The sequence below is a fragment of the Alexandromys fortis genome, unplaced genomic scaffold (assembly GCF_014885135.2).
Source record: "Alexandromys fortis isolate MF-2015 unplaced genomic scaffold, M_Fortis_MF-2015_v1.1 scaffold_1, whole genome shotgun sequence".
NCBI classification, from domain to species: domain Eukaryota; kingdom Metazoa; phylum Chordata; class Mammalia; order Rodentia; family Cricetidae; genus Alexandromys; species Alexandromys fortis.
Window position 1 is genome coordinate 40,316,520 of NW_026067927.1, and position 16,567 is coordinate 40,333,086.

General features: G+C 46.9%; 1 protein-coding gene across 23 annotated transcripts in view; it reads left to right on the plus strand.

The window, feature by feature from the left end:
- Aopep (aminopeptidase O (putative)) overlaps positions 1-16,567 on the plus strand; it is a 257,197-nt gene that overhangs the window by 148,190 nt on the left and 92,440 nt on the right. For 15 of the 23 annotated variants that reach the window (XR_007591934.1, XR_007591935.1, XR_007591939.1 and 12 more), the window contains 3 exons: positions 5,569-5,671; positions 6,136-6,243; positions 13,953-13,996. Coding sequence is in view for 9 of the 23 variants with exons in the window: in XM_050143423.1 (XP_049999380.1) it covers positions 5,569-5,671; positions 6,136-6,243; positions 13,953-13,996 (255 nt within the window). In the remaining 14 variants the exon portion in view is untranslated. The remainder of the gene's footprint in view (positions 1-5,568; positions 5,672-6,135; positions 6,244-13,952; positions 13,997-16,567) is intronic. The other 8 variants (XR_007591941.1, XR_007591942.1, XR_007591943.1 and 5 more) reach the window with 1 other exon arrangement.

A 16,567-nucleotide genomic window follows, 5' to 3' on the forward strand; every position in this document is an offset into this window, starting at 1 on the left:
TCCTCAGCTCATACAGGGATTTGTGTGCTGGGAGTTCACGCCCTGCTCCCCCCCCCCCCATAAACAAGGGACAGATAAATATGGTGGTATGATGGTCTGAGTGTGATATGGCACTCTCTCTCTTTCTCTCTCTTTTGCTCACACATGCACACACAATAAAAACAAAACACAATTTTAAATTATAATTAGAGGAGGCAAAGAACAAAAATGGAAGACATAATCTAGCCAGGTTATCTAGACTGGCTGGGGAATCCAGGGATCCCACTTTTCCTACTTCCCCAGCGCTGGGACTGTAAGCAAACACCACCACATTTAGATTTTTTTCTCCCTTTAATGTGAGTTCTAAGGCTTGAACTCAGGTCCTTGTGTGAGCAAGGCAGGTACTTACTTTACCAACTGAACAATCTTTCCAGCCCTGTTTTTATATTTTTGGAAGGATTTTAGATTTAAGGAAGTTTCCTATGTCACCACTACCAGTGACCTGCATAGTGGCAGCCATGTCTTTCTGAGGTTTGGCTCGTCTGAGGAGGTTCTAACTGATGTTCTCTGGGTGTGGATCAAAATGTGTCCTCATAACAGGAGTGACTTCCTGTGGACTTAATGAAAGCCAGGAGGAACTCTGACTCAGCCGTCCTGGATGCTGCAGCCCACTGAGATGCCAGAGCCACTGTTGTCCCGCTGATGTGTATGTGTGTGTGTGTGTGTGTGTGTGTGTGTGTGTGTGTGTGTGTGTGTGGTGCGTTGTGCTGGTCTGTTAGCAGATATGTAGGCCCCTGTCCGTGTGTTTGCCCCCAGAGGCTAGAGGAAGACGCCAGCTGTCATCCCTGACCTCTGCACCCATGCCTTACGGCAGGATCTCCTGTTCTGGCCAGTATATCCAGCATGCTCCCCACCTCCACTCCTACCTGGCATTTGTGTTGGCACTGGCGGTCAGCCCATGCATGCAGTGAGCCATCTCAACAGTCACCATCTCTTGTTTCTGCTGACGAGGGAGCTGAGCTTCATGGGGCTTGGCATGCTATGTTCATGGTCAAATCTTAACCTGCATGTACATCCCCTGTGGGTTTTCAACAGTGGAATTGAGATGGGACCTTGAGGCCAGTTTCTACTTGGACAGTTTCACTTCCTCATTGTTAGGATATAAATGAAGCTCTGCTTCTTGTTGGGGTGGCTATGTTTGACAAGTAGACAAGGACCAATGAGATGATATGGGATTCCCCTCTGTATGCTGTTAATACCATTGGTTAATAAAGAAACTGCTTTGTGGGCCTATAGCAGGGCAGAACAGAGGTAGGCAGGGAAAACTAAACTGAATGCTTAGAAAAAGAAGGCAGAGTGAAGAGAAGCCATGTAGCCCTGCCTTTAGAGACAGACGCCGGAACTTTACCCAGTAAGCCACAGCCTCGTGGCAATACACAGACTGATGGAGATGGGTTAATTTGAGATATGAGTTAGCCAGAAATATGCTTAAGCTATTGGCCAAACAGTATTTACAAATAATATGGTTTCTGCATGATTATTTCGGGACGGGCGGGATAGAAACCTTCATTATAACATACAGAGGCCACTGGTAGCTGGTGCCCACAAACACAAGAGGGCATTCTGGCAGATGATCTGTATGAGCTGCTCAGGGCAGACAGAACCAGATACCTAGCTGTCTGAGCACCTCACAGAGGCAGCTGCCCGACTTTCACCCCTGGTTGTAGCCTAGAAGGACCAGACCTCTCCTAAGTGCCTCAATCCAAACGGCATATCTGTGTGTCAGATACCACCATCATTCAGGAAATGATAGTTTCTGTGAGAGTGCAGGAGAGGTGGGGTTGAGGCCAGAAAGGGCATGTTCACCTCAGTTGCTGTACTTGGTGCCAGGTACCACAGAAACCAAGAGCATTTGATCCCAGACGACCTTGGTAACTTGATCACCCACATTCCACACACGTCAGGTGAGGAGTGAACGCTGGAGTCTTCTGACTGCAGCGTGACTACAGTTTGCTTTTATGCAGTGATTTTACTTATGTGAACTTCATCATAGACTTGCAGTGAGGAAGCAAATCTTCCTGGAGGGAAAATGGTGGGTCTCTTGTTCTCTCCAGAGGATTTTGCACAGCTAGGTGGGAGCCTCTCTCTCAAGGAAGCCCTGGCATACAGTCTCTGCCTAGGTTCTGACCAGCTACCAACCAGCTTTGAGTTCTTCTGTGGGCCCCTACTTCTTTATCTCTTGATGGGCATCCTCACAGCCCTCTCCCATCGGGTTCTTGTCGGGGAGGACACGCTGCAGAGATCATGGTGGGGTGAACGGCACTGACACTTCGGCCCTTACCCAGGCTGTGCTGCCGGTAGCATTGCCCCCACCTTCCTCCACCTTCCTTCCTTCACGTGTGAGTCTAGGTGTGGGTAAAGGAGAGCTGACCTCAACACACGGTGCTTATGCCTTTCACACGAGAAGCGGCCAGAAGGGCAGGGAGTGAATTACGCCACTGAAGAAGTTTTACCTTGATTTATTTCCTTCTAGTCTCTGGGGTGCACTGAGTCGCTGCCTCATGGTGACAAGTGGTTCATCTCCTTCCTTCTGTCATGTCTATGATGAGAAGTGGGTGGAAGCACAGTAGTAGTCGCTGCTTCTGCTGTAAGAGAAGCAAAAGCTTCAGGCAAGCCCCATCCACTGCCCTGTCCTGTGTCCCAGTCCTGTGTTGTGCCCACAGGAACCAACACCTTTCTACACTGGTGTGCCCTGATCTGGGGGAAAGGTGGAGACTGTGTTTGTACCCACAGGAACCAACACCTTTCTACACTGGTGTGCCCTGATCTAAGGGGAAAGATGGGGACTATGTTTGTGCCCACAGGAGCCAACACCTTTCTACACTGGTGTGCCCTGATCTGGGGGGACTGTGTTTGTACCCACAGGCACAGACACCTTTCTACACTGGTGTGCCCTGATCTGGGGGGACTGTGTTTGTGCACACAGGAACAGACACCTTTCTACACTGGTGTGCCCTGATCTGGGGGAAAGGTGGAGACTGTGTTTGTGCACACAGGAGCAGACACCTTTCTACACTGGTGTGCCCTGATCTGGGAGGAAAGGTGGGGACTGTTTTATTTGCATATTCTTTTTCTTAACTCTTTTTCCTTTTTAGGATTTCATTTATTTGGTTGGTTTTTGTTGAAATAAAATATCACTTTGTAGCTCTGGCTGGCCTCTAACTTTGTTTCTTCCTACCCCAGCCTCAAGATACTGGAGTTTCAGGCATTCATCTGAATGCTCAGGTTTTCCTTAACTTTAAATTGAAATGAATCACATGCAATAAAGTGCACACATCTTTGCTAGAGTACTCCAGGAAGTTTCTAGTCACATGGAAGCGGTCTGTGATCATCTCAGAAGCCTCTCTTTTAACCTCTTTCACCCTCCTTAAGGTTCCTACTGCTCCAGAGGCCAGCGATCCTGGCGGGTGTGAGTTTCCTCTGTGTGATCGTGAGGGGCAGACTAGATGTGGCTCCTGCTTTTTCTGTGTTGTAGCTGCATAGAGCTGTCTCTGTGAACACGTGGTGGGTATCCCAGAGACAGAAGCTCATGGTCTCTGCCGATGGAAAGCCTTTCTCATGAAAACCTCCAGAGTCTCACAGAACTTGTCTGTGCCCTGCTTGCCCTAACTCTGCGTGCACTTTACGAGAAATCTCTGAGGACTTGTGTATGTGGTAGGGCTGCTGACAACACAGAAGATCTGCCTAAACAGTTGTTCATTTCGAGAAGAGAGAAGAGATTGAGAGAGAGGGTTTTACAGAAGGACATCTTTAGGCAGCCATTAAAGGTATCATTGGAAAGCTGAAAGCCAGCTGTGAACAGAGGTGTGCATCACTGTCTCCTCCCCTTCAGTAGCCTCACCGCAAGGGCTGGGCATCCTGATGTGAATTCACTAGGCTTCTTAAGAAGCTGTCCTTCCCCAAGTAGGGTGATGGGATTTCCTCATCCAAATAGTCAATCACCTGGTCTTGAAAAGGGCTTAAGAACAGAGAGGCCTTAGCTGAGGCATGTCAGAGAACTCATGAAGACAAAAGGGGTGGGTGATTCTAAAGTGTGTTCGTGTAAGTCAACTGGGGAGGCAGGAGACAAATTCAGACTTTGAAGTCAGCTCCCAGAGTTGTTCCTTCTTAATGCCCTTGCTTCAGGGACCTGCTAGCCTTGTGTCTGCTAGAGATATGTTCTGGGATATTCTACTAAGACTTACTAAGGGACTCTTTTGGTAACACAGTTAAAATAGCTTACTATATTAAAGAAGTAAATATTTATATTTATCACCATTTTGTGGGGACTGCCTAGGACCTAGAAATGTGAGTAGAATTTACTTCCATTTTACTAATTAATAAATTGATAGTTGGAAAGCTTCTGCAACCTTTTGGTGAGCACTAGATAACAGGAAGAAAGTTGAAGTCAGGTGTGGTGGTGTATCACCCTGAGCAGCCTCAGGAGGTAGGAGAGTCAGCCCTGTCCACAGATAGGCTCTGGGCCAGCCCGAGCCAGCACAGCGAGACTGACCTCAGCAGTCACAGAAGGCAAAGAAGAAAAGTTGATAATCAACCACCTTGCTCAGACCGCTGTCCTGGCGCTCTGCTTCTCTGCCTTTCATTTCTCCCCTTGCCTGGCACTAACACATTCTGCAGCATTTGTCCAGGAGGCCCAGAAAGCTACACATTTCTTCTGTCACTTAGTTTGCTCTTAGCTGTTCTTGAGGTCTCACCATGTGAAGAGCCTCAGAGGATCTGGTACATTTTAGCATAAGGAAGTTAAAGAAAAAGGAGGAGGAGAAGCCTTAAAGCTGAGCTTGCGGTGGAACATACCCTGCTGGATAATGAGGCACTAGTTTATTTTACATGACACCACAAGCCCACAGCAAAGCATCACACCCTGGGTACAGACCTCATGTATGAAATGAGTATATCATCCCAAATGTCCCCACCTGTCCCCAAATCAAGAGCTTCTTAGGACCTATTCTGTGCTTGTTTTTGTGTTTGTCAAGTGGATTCAGGATGCATATGTGTCCTAAGGGATACTTAATTATTAAATGTAGCTCTTGAGATGAGAACATTAGGGCTCTCTACATTTAACAAACGCACATGCACACATACACACACGCACACACACTCACATGCATGCGCACACGCACATGTGCACACATACACACATGCGCATACACACACATGTACACACACTTTACCAAGTGAGGTACATTTGCCACTGCACTTCACAGCTCAGCTTCCTCACCAAGAAAGGGTTTGCACTGATAAATAATTCATATTGGAGCTTAAGATTCCTGGAGGGACTGGCAGGCTTTCATCTTGGATAAGGTGCCTTAAAATATTGCCAATAACTGGCCTCAGTTTGCCAGACTGAGTGTAAATCCTTCTTGCTGAGTGTGTGTGTGTTTGTAATGTAAACTGTTTTCAGTTATACCTGGAACTACTAACCTGAAGGAAGGGACAGCCGCACAAGCTTGAAAAGAAGAGATGAGAGGTGATGTTCCAGTTGGGCATGAAAGCACTGTACTTAGACACGTGGTCACTGTGTTGTTTTAGACCCAACAAAGAGGACACTGGCCATGTGAGCTCTTCAGGTGCGTCCGTTGTCAAGCATGGACTCAACCCAGAGAAGGGCTTCATGCAGGTTCATTACTTAAAGGTAAGCACGCTGATGGCTGTGGCCATTTGTTACAGAACAGCACTCCTGAGGCCATAGAGCTGAGCAGGATGAGGAACGGGCTGGGGCAGGATAAAGGGTCTCCACCTCTGTAATGGCGTCTCAGGGAGCCCAGACTGGGTATTCACAGGTCAGCACTCTAAAAGCCTCTAAACAAGGCTGTGTTCACAAGGCTCAGCCTGAGGAAGCCCAGTTCCCTGCTGTAGACAAGGAGAGACTAAAGCAGGTGGCACCTGGACCTGGGGTGGGAAATCTCTGGGCCTCTCCTGTCCTGTAGAGCCCGAGCTAGGTGGCTCTGACGTCCACTCTGCATTTCCAGGCCTGCTCACCTGAGCCAGAGAAAGCAGCGTGTTTCGGATGCACCAGTACATGGGCACTGATTGATGTAAGCAATTCTGCGATGACCCCTGAAGCCAGCTTACTGTCTATCTTCTTTTTTCTCCCAGGGCTACTTCCTTCTCCGATTCCTAGCCAGAACACTTGGAAAGGAAACTTACTTTTCGTTTTTAAGAAAATTTGTACACCTGTTTCATGGGCAGTTGATCCTTTCGCAGGTATGCATGGGATCCCGGTGAACTCACTGCACACAGCTGGGGAGGCTGAAGCATCTGGGAGTTAGAGTACATCAGCACTGGAAAGGGTAGGATTTACAGTTATATTTATGGGGAGAAGTAGGTTATTGATGTAGACTCAAAGGATGGATGCTTGGAGCAGGTGAGCTCCTGGCAGCATAGGGACCTGCTGTAGCCCCCAGCTGTCTGCCATCATGTAAGCAGTTGCAGACTGAGTGAGCTCATGAAACCACACGGTCCTGGTGGAGTCATCCAGACAAGTTGTCCCCTTTTGGTGCTGCCACCTCAGTCGCCCTGGCCAGCAGCTCAGAGTACTCATGTGCAAGCATGAAAACAAGAGTTAATTCCCAGCACCCACGCAGCACTCTGGTCCCATGCACACTTGTAACATAGCACTGAGGCAGGGGAATCACTAGGACCTGCTGGCCACAAGTCCAGCAGAGAAAAATGAAACCCACACTCCAAAGACAAAAACCCATCTCCAGGGCAGAAAGGTGACTGTGTTAAAGGAGGACGCCAAACACTATGGCCTCCTCACGTGCAGGCATGCTCACTTACGCACATTTGCACACAGCACACACACGTAAACACACCAGAACAAACAATGCCCAAAACAGCAGCAAAAACCCTTTGACTTAAGTGGTCTTGCCATTTTACTCTGTTGAATAGCATTCTTTCATTGTTTTATTTAGTGTGTGAGTGTATGTGTGTGTATGTTTAGGTCAGAGAGCAACACGCTCTCTCCTTTCCCCATGTGGGTCTCAGGACTGAACTTAAGTCATAAGGCTTAAGCATCAAGAGCCATCACCTAGCCCGCTCAGGGGCCTGCATGCCTTTTGAAAATTTACATTTTGCCCGGTGGTGGTGGCACACGCCTTTAATCCCAGCACTCAGGAGGCAGAGGCAGGCGGATCTCTGTGAGTTCGAAACCAGCCTGGTCTACAAGAGCTAGTTCCAGGACAGACTCCAAAGCCACAGAGAAACCCTGTCTCGAAAAACCAAAAAAAAAAAAAAAAAATTTACATTTTGCTCAGATTTTATAGTAAAATTTACATAAAATAAAACTTGCCATTGTACTGTACAGCTTGGTGGGGTGGAGCCCCGCCCACTGTTCTGCCCCAGCAACAGGCGTGTATCTGCAGCATTCCATCTACACTGGCTTGTTACATGGGTGCTGGAGAGCTGAACTCGGGGCCTCAAGACGGCTTTTCAGTCTTTGATCAGCATTTCTAGAACCTACTCTGTTCTGCAGGATTGCCTGCCTCTCCATTCTCGCTGATTCCCTGTGTGCTTGTCAACTTGTGTTGGCTTCTGCTTTTTCTTATTTTGCTTTGTTTGCTCTTTGAGACAAGGGGTTATGCTGTAGTCCAGGCTAGCCTTGACTCTGTTTGTCCTGCCTCCTGGCTTGTATGTGCTTTTAAGATTCATTCACCCGAGTTTAGGGGAAAGGAAACTGAAATGAGCATTCTGAGTGAGAGAAAGCTTTTGCTAGGTGATTCTGGTGAGACTCATCGCTGCAGATGCGGTACTGTGATTCCAAGTGTGACTTCCCATCACGCTTGTCCCTGGGGAAGAGGAGGTGTACTGCTGTAGTCCCTTAGTCTCAGTCCAGCCTGGCTACAGAGCGAGTTCCAGGCTGGCCAAAGTCAGAGTGAAGAAAAGCCAAAAGCAGAATCGATGTTTTGGTTCTCTGGTCGGTCGGTTGGTTTTTAGAGAGGAGGCAGGCTGCACTGACTGTGCTCCTGTTATCTCCCAGTCCTCGCATTTTAGCTGTTACTGTTACTTGCTGAGGTTTGCTTTGCCAGCATAAAGGATTTAGTATTTGCCACCACTTACCCATGCTTCTAGACTCATGAATATTTTATTTTTATTCAGCTCTTTGTTGGCTCAATTTCATTATCAAATTGATGTTCAAGTTGCAGCTTCCCAGGCTGTGTGGTTTCAGAGTTTTTCCTGCTTGGGAATGCATGTCTCCTGTCTGTGTTTAAATCACAAAATAGCTAGGTTTACATATTCCTGGGCCACGTCTTTATTCCTTGGAACTCGAGAGATATTGCTCAACTGCCTTCTTGATTCATCACTGCTGAGAAACTTTCGAAAGTTGCCTGCGTTTCCCTGTTTATATCATGTAGACGGCAGAAGAAATTTTTATCTTTGAATTCAGTGATTTAACTAAAAGGGAATGCGTATGCACGATTGTTTCAAACAATTGTTTTACTAAACTGAGGGAGAGAGAGAGAGGGAGTGTGTGTTGGGTGTGCCCTGTACAGGCGTGGAGTGCAGTGGACTCTTGTGGAGTCTTTTCTCCCCTTCTACGCTGAGCTTCTTGCCTGCTGAGCCATCTCGCTTGCCCTGGTGTGCACAATCTTCCATTATTCCTTCTCCCTGGAAAGCACTTAGAATAGTCTTAGATTCTGTTCTAAAGAACAAATTGTCTTACGTATGCTTTGTTTTCATTTTGTTTTGTGGTTGGTTGGTTGGTTGGTTGGTTGGTTGGTTGGTTGATTTTTCGAGACAAGGTCTCTCTGTGTAGCTCTGGCTGTCCTGGAACACTCTCTGTAGTCCAGACTGGCTTGAACTCACAGAGATCTCCCCGCCTTTGCCTCCTGAGTGCGAGGATGAAAGGCATAGGCCACCACAGCCTAACAAAGTATGCTTTATTTTGTCTTGTGTTTTGAGAAAAGAGCTTGCTGTGTAGCCCAGGCTAGCTTTGAATTTGTGCTCTTCCTGCCTCAGCCTCCTAGAAGTACAGGCCTGCTTTACCACGCTTGAGTTCAACTCATCTTTGGTCTCATTCTTTTCCCCTTGTGAGATTCTGAGTTTTCTGTTATGTCTTCTTTCTGGGGCACATACATTATTAAATAATCACTTTCATCTTCCTCATCTTTATCCCATTTTTCTCTCAAGCAGCTCTTCATTATTAGCCCTTTTTTTCTTTTTCTTTTCTTTTCTTTTCTTTTCTTTTTTTTTTTTTTTTTTTTTTTTGAGACAGTTAACCCAGGCTGGTCTCAAACTCCTAACGGAGCTGAGACAACCTTGGTCTGATCTGCCTCCACCTCTCAAGGGCTGGAATTGCAGGCCTGCAGCATCACCGCACCTGGTCACAGGGTTTATGACAGACAAGCTCTCACCCGGTTAAACTGCGTCCCTCACACTTAACATCATTTTCATCAGTGCTCGTTGCTTTGTTGTTTGAAAAGATTGTTGTTCCTGAAATGGTATTATTACAGTCCTTCGTTTTCTTCCCCGGGATTAGAATCTCTGTTCATTTTGTTGTCTTGCCTTTGGCCTTTCGTTTTTGGTTATTGTTGCTGTTTTTTGTTTGTTTTCCTGGTGAGACATTTGTTCCCTGCTCCTTGGGTTATGTTTTCTTCAGAGCTGAGTTCCTTTTCTTTTAGCTTCTCTCTGCCCCTCTCTTCGTGTGATTTGTGCTCATTCTCACTGATGCTTCCCTTTCGGCATGGGTAGCACTGCCCATGCCCTGACCCTTTATTTAGTCTCGTGTGTGCACTGGAATATTATCTTTGCCTCCTCTCCCAGCTCACCTAAGACTTGTTTTTCAGCCCCTCTAAACTACCGTCTGACGGGATATTGTGGGTGAGGCTGTGGCCTAGAGCTGCAGTAGTTACCCTGGATTTGACTTCCCTGCCCAGGTTCTCATGTCCATTGTAGCTGTAGTGTCTTGGCTGTTCTTTCAGATCATGATGCCATCTGGGCACTTCGGAGGAGTTCACAGCTCACCTAGCTGCCCTCAGTGGTTTATTTTCCACACTTCTGCATCTCTCCAGCAAATGCTCCAGGCCCTCCAATAGCTAGGAAAGAAGAAAGGTAAATGTGTAGGTATTTGAGAATTTGTGGGATTTGGACAGTTCACCAGCTCCCAGGCTTCTAAGCCTGAGCATGGGGGAGGTGCAGCTTGTCACCTAGAAACTAGCAGATTTTATATGTCCTTTGCCTAATTCCCCTCTTTGAAGTCTATGCCAGGAAGCTGTCTCCCTGTCCTTATTTGGAAGCTGTTGGGCGTGCTTTTTTTTAATTAAAATAATTTGTATGAATTATGTGGATTGTGCCTTCACTTACCCCAATACCTAGTTAAATAATTTGTAGGAATTGTGTGGATTGTGTCTTCACTTACCCGATACCCAGTTATTTTTTTCCTCGACTTCCCCTCCCCTTTGACCTCTACCCTCTGCAGTGTTTCCGTATTGTTTGCCTTCCGGGCCCCGCCTGGCGTCCTCGTTCCAGGGTCACAGTGACCATCCCCGTAGGCTCACTTCTTAGTCCCACGTTGTTGCCTTTTCTTCTTTCCAGGCCATGACCATGGCCACTGTGATTATTCTAAAACTGCTCACAGAACACTATTCCTGTGTCATTTCTAATCTAGAAGCAGTTGATCTGGTAGAATCTACATGCACCTACATTTTAGTGAGTGCTTTCACTAGATCTAAAAACTAATTGCCAGATTAACCACTAGCCAGAATTGGAGCTTGTTTTTTAAAACTTGGAATGGCTAATTTAGTGTTGTTAGGTGTTAAAACAAGCGGTCTGGGACTGATCTGATTAGCTTACAGTGTTTCAGGAAAGTAGGAGCTGACAGCTTAGCCTCCAAGACTGCACTCCCTGGCTTGCTGGGAAACAGTACCTTTGCTTTTCCCTTTGGTTTTCCTTTGTTTCAGGCACACCACAAGGGTGACCCCGGTGTTGTCAGCGCTCTTTGTCTAGCCAGTGCCCGATTTCCTTCCCAGAACTCTGAGCGCACCAGAGAGAAGGGAGGAGATGGTGAGGGAACACATCTTCCTGAGGGACACTTCTTTCCGATGGCAGCCTAAAGAGGATGCCGGAAAGCTTGGGTCTCTTAAGGGCGGGAGTAAGAGGAACCAACTGAGCCCATTCTGGTCACAGGCACTTTAGAGGCTTCAAATGAGAAGCAAGTGTCTCCAGTAGGGTGGAGCACAAGACAGTGTAGAAACCACATCATAAATCTCAGGGGACATCTTGTTTGATCTGTATATCTCAGGCATTGGTTGGCAGCCCCCAGCTAGCTGCTGAGCTGCCTGCCAATCTAAGCTTGGAGGCAGGACTTGACAGATATTCCAGAATGGTAACCTCCTAGGAGCCAGGACACCATCTTTCTTAAAATAAGAAGGAGGAGGGGGAGGTTTGCACAGGGACCTTCTTCATTACCCGGATCCACCCAGAATTCCAGATGCCTGTGCTTACTGTCTATCAAAAGGGGAGGGGCTGTGAAGCCAGCTGTAACTTGAAGTGTGAAAGGGTAGAATTAAGGTTAGCTCTGAATTTCCTGCTTCTCAAGCAATCAAATTCCTCCCCCTTGTTATTAAGTTAATGTCATTCTCCCCTCCCCCTCCTGTGCCACATAATTGAACATAAATTACTAGGAATATAGGAGATAAGTTTGTAGGTACTATACAGACATAATGGGGTAAAATTAGTACGAAGTTATAGAGTTATAATTGCATAGTTATAGTTCTTGGATTTTTTAAGAATCAAAAACCAAAAATCTTGTCAATAAGCAGCGATCCACTAATAGTGATTTACAAAATGATCTATTAGCTAGATCATAATAAATAAATTTCTAATGCAACATTTTACAAAACATTTTTAAAAATAATAGCTGAATACTGCTAGCCTCTTTCCTTAGTTCCAGTAACCTTTAAAATAATAAAAATAATGACTTTAAGACTCTCAAGCAAGGCCTAGTAGATGTGAAGTGCTTGCATGGCTTTTCTCTATGTCCAGGGTTAGGCCTGGGCAGTAAACAGTCCAGGCCTGCTGCCTTCTCTTGCCCACCGCCATGCCCCTGCATTCATCCCCAGGTCTGTGTGCTTGCACACTGGTCTCCAAGAGGTGGCAATGCTTTCAATGCTTTCCGGGGTTGTGGGACCCGTTCGAGGCAGGGCCTGGCTGTCAGAAGTAGGCTCCAGCGAGGAGTGAGCTCTTCTGGCTCCAGCCCCTGCTTCCTGCCTCCTCCTCTGTACCATGCGAAGAGGGCACCACTGTTGGAGCCCTTCCGGCCACCATGCCGTAATAGGCCTCAAAAATTGTGAGCCCAAGTAATCTCTGCTCTGTTAAGTTGTCTGTGTTAGGGTCTCAGTCACAGTGGTGTGAGGGAAATCTGTCAGTAGCTCCTTTATTGAGGAGCCTTCCCCTCTGGACAGGCTGGGCTGGCTTTGCTCATGCTGCAATGGCTGGACGCAGTGTGATGATGGAAAAGGAGCACCCGTCCGTGCACCCGTCAGTATGCTGTGCTGCAGAGGTCTGGACTGCTCCTCCCATCCTCTGCTCCAGTCGTGTGTGCTCTCTTGGACTTTCACCCGAAAAAGCACCTTTTAACTTGTTAAATGTATTTGTTTCTGTGAATCTCATACACGAATACTGTACTTTCTATAAAGCAGGGATTCACATGGCTAACCTCAAGCTCCAACGAGTTCTCTCACCTCTGCCTCCTGAGTACTAGTATTACAGGCATGGGCTATCGTGCGTGTTTCTAAAGTTTATTTTCTCTTTGTTAAATCTTCAAGGAGAGCCAGGTGGTGTGGCTCACATCTCTATGCGATTCCAGCCATCAGGGGGCTGAACCTGGAGGATCAACATGGGCTATAAGTTGAGAAACTACCTCAAAAACCAAAGTGACTGTACAAACCCAGAAAAAAAAAATTTATAGATTACTGCATTAAAAGAAAACCATGAAATGTTAACATCGCAAGAGACTCTGTATTAAAAAAGGAGAAAAATGAAAATTAAAAAGACCCTCCAAGTAGAGATGCTATTTGTTGTTTAATGTCATTAAATAGCAAAATGTTATGCTTCATCCTGCCTTTTTCTCCTTTTGTGTCCACCACACCTGATACTCAGATGGTGAGAAGTTTACACTGGGGTTTGCATTCAGCAAATAAAAAGACAGAGCAGAAAAGCCTTGTTACGTCTTATCTTTAAATAAACGATCATTTTTAGTGTATTTATCCTCCCAATTTAACTAACAGTCCTTTATCTGACGACACTGGGTAAGACCCAGTGAGGATTCCAGGATTGTAGGAATGGGAAAGGGGGCTGCAATAAAAGTATAAATTAAATACAAACGAGCTTGCTATTGGAACTTTTAGGTCTATGATATTGTGGTTATTCCCACCAGAGTACTTTTATTTTAGAGAGGTTTACAAAGCATTTATGGATGATATTATGTAATATTCAGGATGTCTTAACAGTTCAGAAGACAGGAAGGAAGGATAGGGCAAGGCAGGTTAGCTCGGGTAATTTAAACAGAGTAGTTAATTATTCGACTTCGCTTTTCATTTGAAAATTTCCACAATAAAAGAAAGTGGTTTGGGCAAAGGTGTAAATCATGACATGGCACTGTCGCAGAGGCAAACTCCTAGATGTCCTGTGACTGCACAGACGCAGGAGAAGAGAAGGGACGGAGTCTCAGACTGGGCCGTCTCTGTCGCTCAGCTGGGTTTTGTTCTGTTAAGTTTGGCCTCTTCCCAGAGCTCCGTGTTAGTTGTGGGCCTCAAGGAGTGGAGAAAGACCTCATGGCGAGAGAGTGGGAAAGTAGGAGTCAGTTCTCTTATGTGTGACCGGGCCCGAGATGGAAACAGTCGATGCTTGGTTGCTGGCAGGGTTGGGCAGTTACTGGTAGACGGCTTTCATGGTTTGCTTTCTTCTTATTTCAGGATTTTCTTCAAATGCTGTTGGAGAGCATTCCAGAAGACAAAAGGTGAGGACCAATATAGGAATTAAGAGCCCCATTCACATTTAATGTTGAAAAGACCCTACCATCGTTTGACCTGTTGTTAGAACCTAAGACAGTTGAGATTTCCTCTCTGCATAAAGGAACCCAGTGCAGCTCATGGAGTCACAGTTTGACCAGAAGACAGGCTGGAGTCAGGGCAGCATGCACAGCCCCAGGCCTTAGATGTGGAATGGGAAGCTAGCCAAGGGCACTCTGGGGCTACGGTTGGAGGAGAGGACTCCGCAGCAGAGTGGTCACTGTGATGAGAAGGTCAGGGACTGCTACCCTGGACCACCTACTTCTTTAAAAAAATAAGTAGATAAATAACAGAGAAGAACAAGTTGAGGTGGCTCCTGTCACTGTGATTTTATAGAAGGGCCTACTGTTTAAATGAGGCAGAGAAGTGCACTAAGAGCCTGGGGTGGCGTGCCAAAGTCGAGACAGCGGGAGCTTCAGGTGGATGGTCGCATCACGTCCATAGTTGAGGGCAGAAAGAATGGTAAACATGACGCTTAATATCCAGCTACCCTCTCTTACACAGTCCAGAGCCCCAAACCAGGGAATGCTGCCACCAGCGTTCGAATCAGCTCATCCCACATCAACCAAGGTGGTCAAGACAGTCTCCTGTAGACATGTCCACCAGGAACCTGGAAGCAGGAGTTGATGCAGAAGCCATGGAGGGTGCTACTTACTGGCTTGCTCCCCACTACCAGCCCAGGGATGGCACCACCCCCCATCAATCACTAACTAAAAAAACTGCCTTACAGGTTTGCCTGCAGTCCGATCTTATGGAAACATTTTCTCAATTGAAGTTTCCTTTGCTCAGATCACTCTAGCTTGTGTCAAGTTGATGTAAAACCACCCAGCACAGGTGGTGAGTCTTCTGCAGATGTCACTTCTGGTGTGCTTATTCATTATTCAAGAGTAAACCTGGAAGATTTACATATTTCCCCTCATAACTGGATGTTAATTAAGCTCACAGCCTCACATATGCTAGGCATGTGTCTGACCACTGTATTACAGGGCCAATGTTCTGTTCTTTTATACCTGCCGTCAGGACACTAGCTCAGGTTCTCTGGTGGAGTATAGAGACCCTTCTTTAGGACAGACAGCAGAGCGGTGGGGAGGGAGGGAGGGAATTTATAGATGTGGTGTGCTTCCTCTTCTGTTGGTCATCAAAGTGCATTCCTTCGGGGCAGAGTTCTTAGGGCAGAGACACAGTAGTTTCCAGTGAGACGCACAGTGCACTTTTAGTTTGGGAGAGATCTGTCTTCCTTTACATCTCCATGATGCAGTGTGGAGTTCATTCGGATGCCCTGAGCCCCCTGGCTCTGAGGGCCTGGATTTTATTGTTGTGGATATGCACTGAGGCAACACGCTGGACTCACAAAAAGAGACTTTTGTTGTAGCTGTGGAGATTAGACCAGCATCTATGCCCCACCAACACCCACTGAATCCCTTTGATGGGTGGGCACCTTTCCCAGTGGGATCGTGCTTTGCCCGGCAGGCTTAAGTCTCATTAAAAATTCTCCTCAAATGTTAAAATAATCTCTTGCCTACAGCAAGCCTACTTCACCAAGTATATCGGAGTATATTTTCAAACTTAAGCATCTTCTTGCTGGCTAACTAATCTCAAAATCTAGTTTGCCTATTCAAACAGATGGTTTGCTCCATTACCTATGCAGCATATTGTACTAATTTTATGTGGGCCTCCAAAGACTGCACATCTACCCCCTGGGGCCTCTAATCTTTGGCCCCAGTTTGCAAACTGATCCTTTGGCACATCTGTTAAGCACTTGAGCCATGCTGAGCAGGCAAGGCTTTGCCAGTCACAGTGGCCAGTCCGTCAATGTCATACCGCTTCTGCACTGCTGTCCTGCCCCAACGTATTAGCGCTCTCTGTGGCGCATCTCCTGTAGACAGGAAGAATAAATCCAGCGCCAGCCTTCAGAGAGATCCTAGCCAACCACCAAAAACGTGGGTCATTTTAATCTCCAGAACAGGGCATTAGAATCTGTGTATGAAGGGCTCTGTGAGGTTCTTGGTCCTGGGGCCACAGACAGCAACTCTGTCAGCCTTCAACTTGAAATGAGACCCAAGACAGAGCCTGCTACAGCCTTGGGGAATGTCTGTGTCTGGGGGGGGGGGGGGGGGGTGGGGGGGGGGGGGGGGGGGGGGTAATGGAGAGAGCTAAAAGCCAGAAATTCATTAGCGATCACTAGAGCATTTGAGTCAAGAACTCTTGAGAGCTGGGGCTATTTCAGTGATGGGTACAATAGCAGTGGGCTGTGAAGCAGGGAACAGAGCCATGGGTTGACTGAGAGGTGCCACAGTTACAAATGGCTGATTAGTTGTGAATCTGAATAAAGAAACCAGTCAGGAGTGTGGCTTTTCTTGGACCCTGAGCTAAAGTGCAGTGGGCAGCTTCTCGTCCTTGGAATCAGTATGAAGGGGAGGGAGGTAAGGACAAAGTGACATGCTCAGGAGACCATCCAGACAGGCACACCATCTACCCCCTGCCAAAAAGCTATGCCACCTAGGGAATAGTTGGTCCAC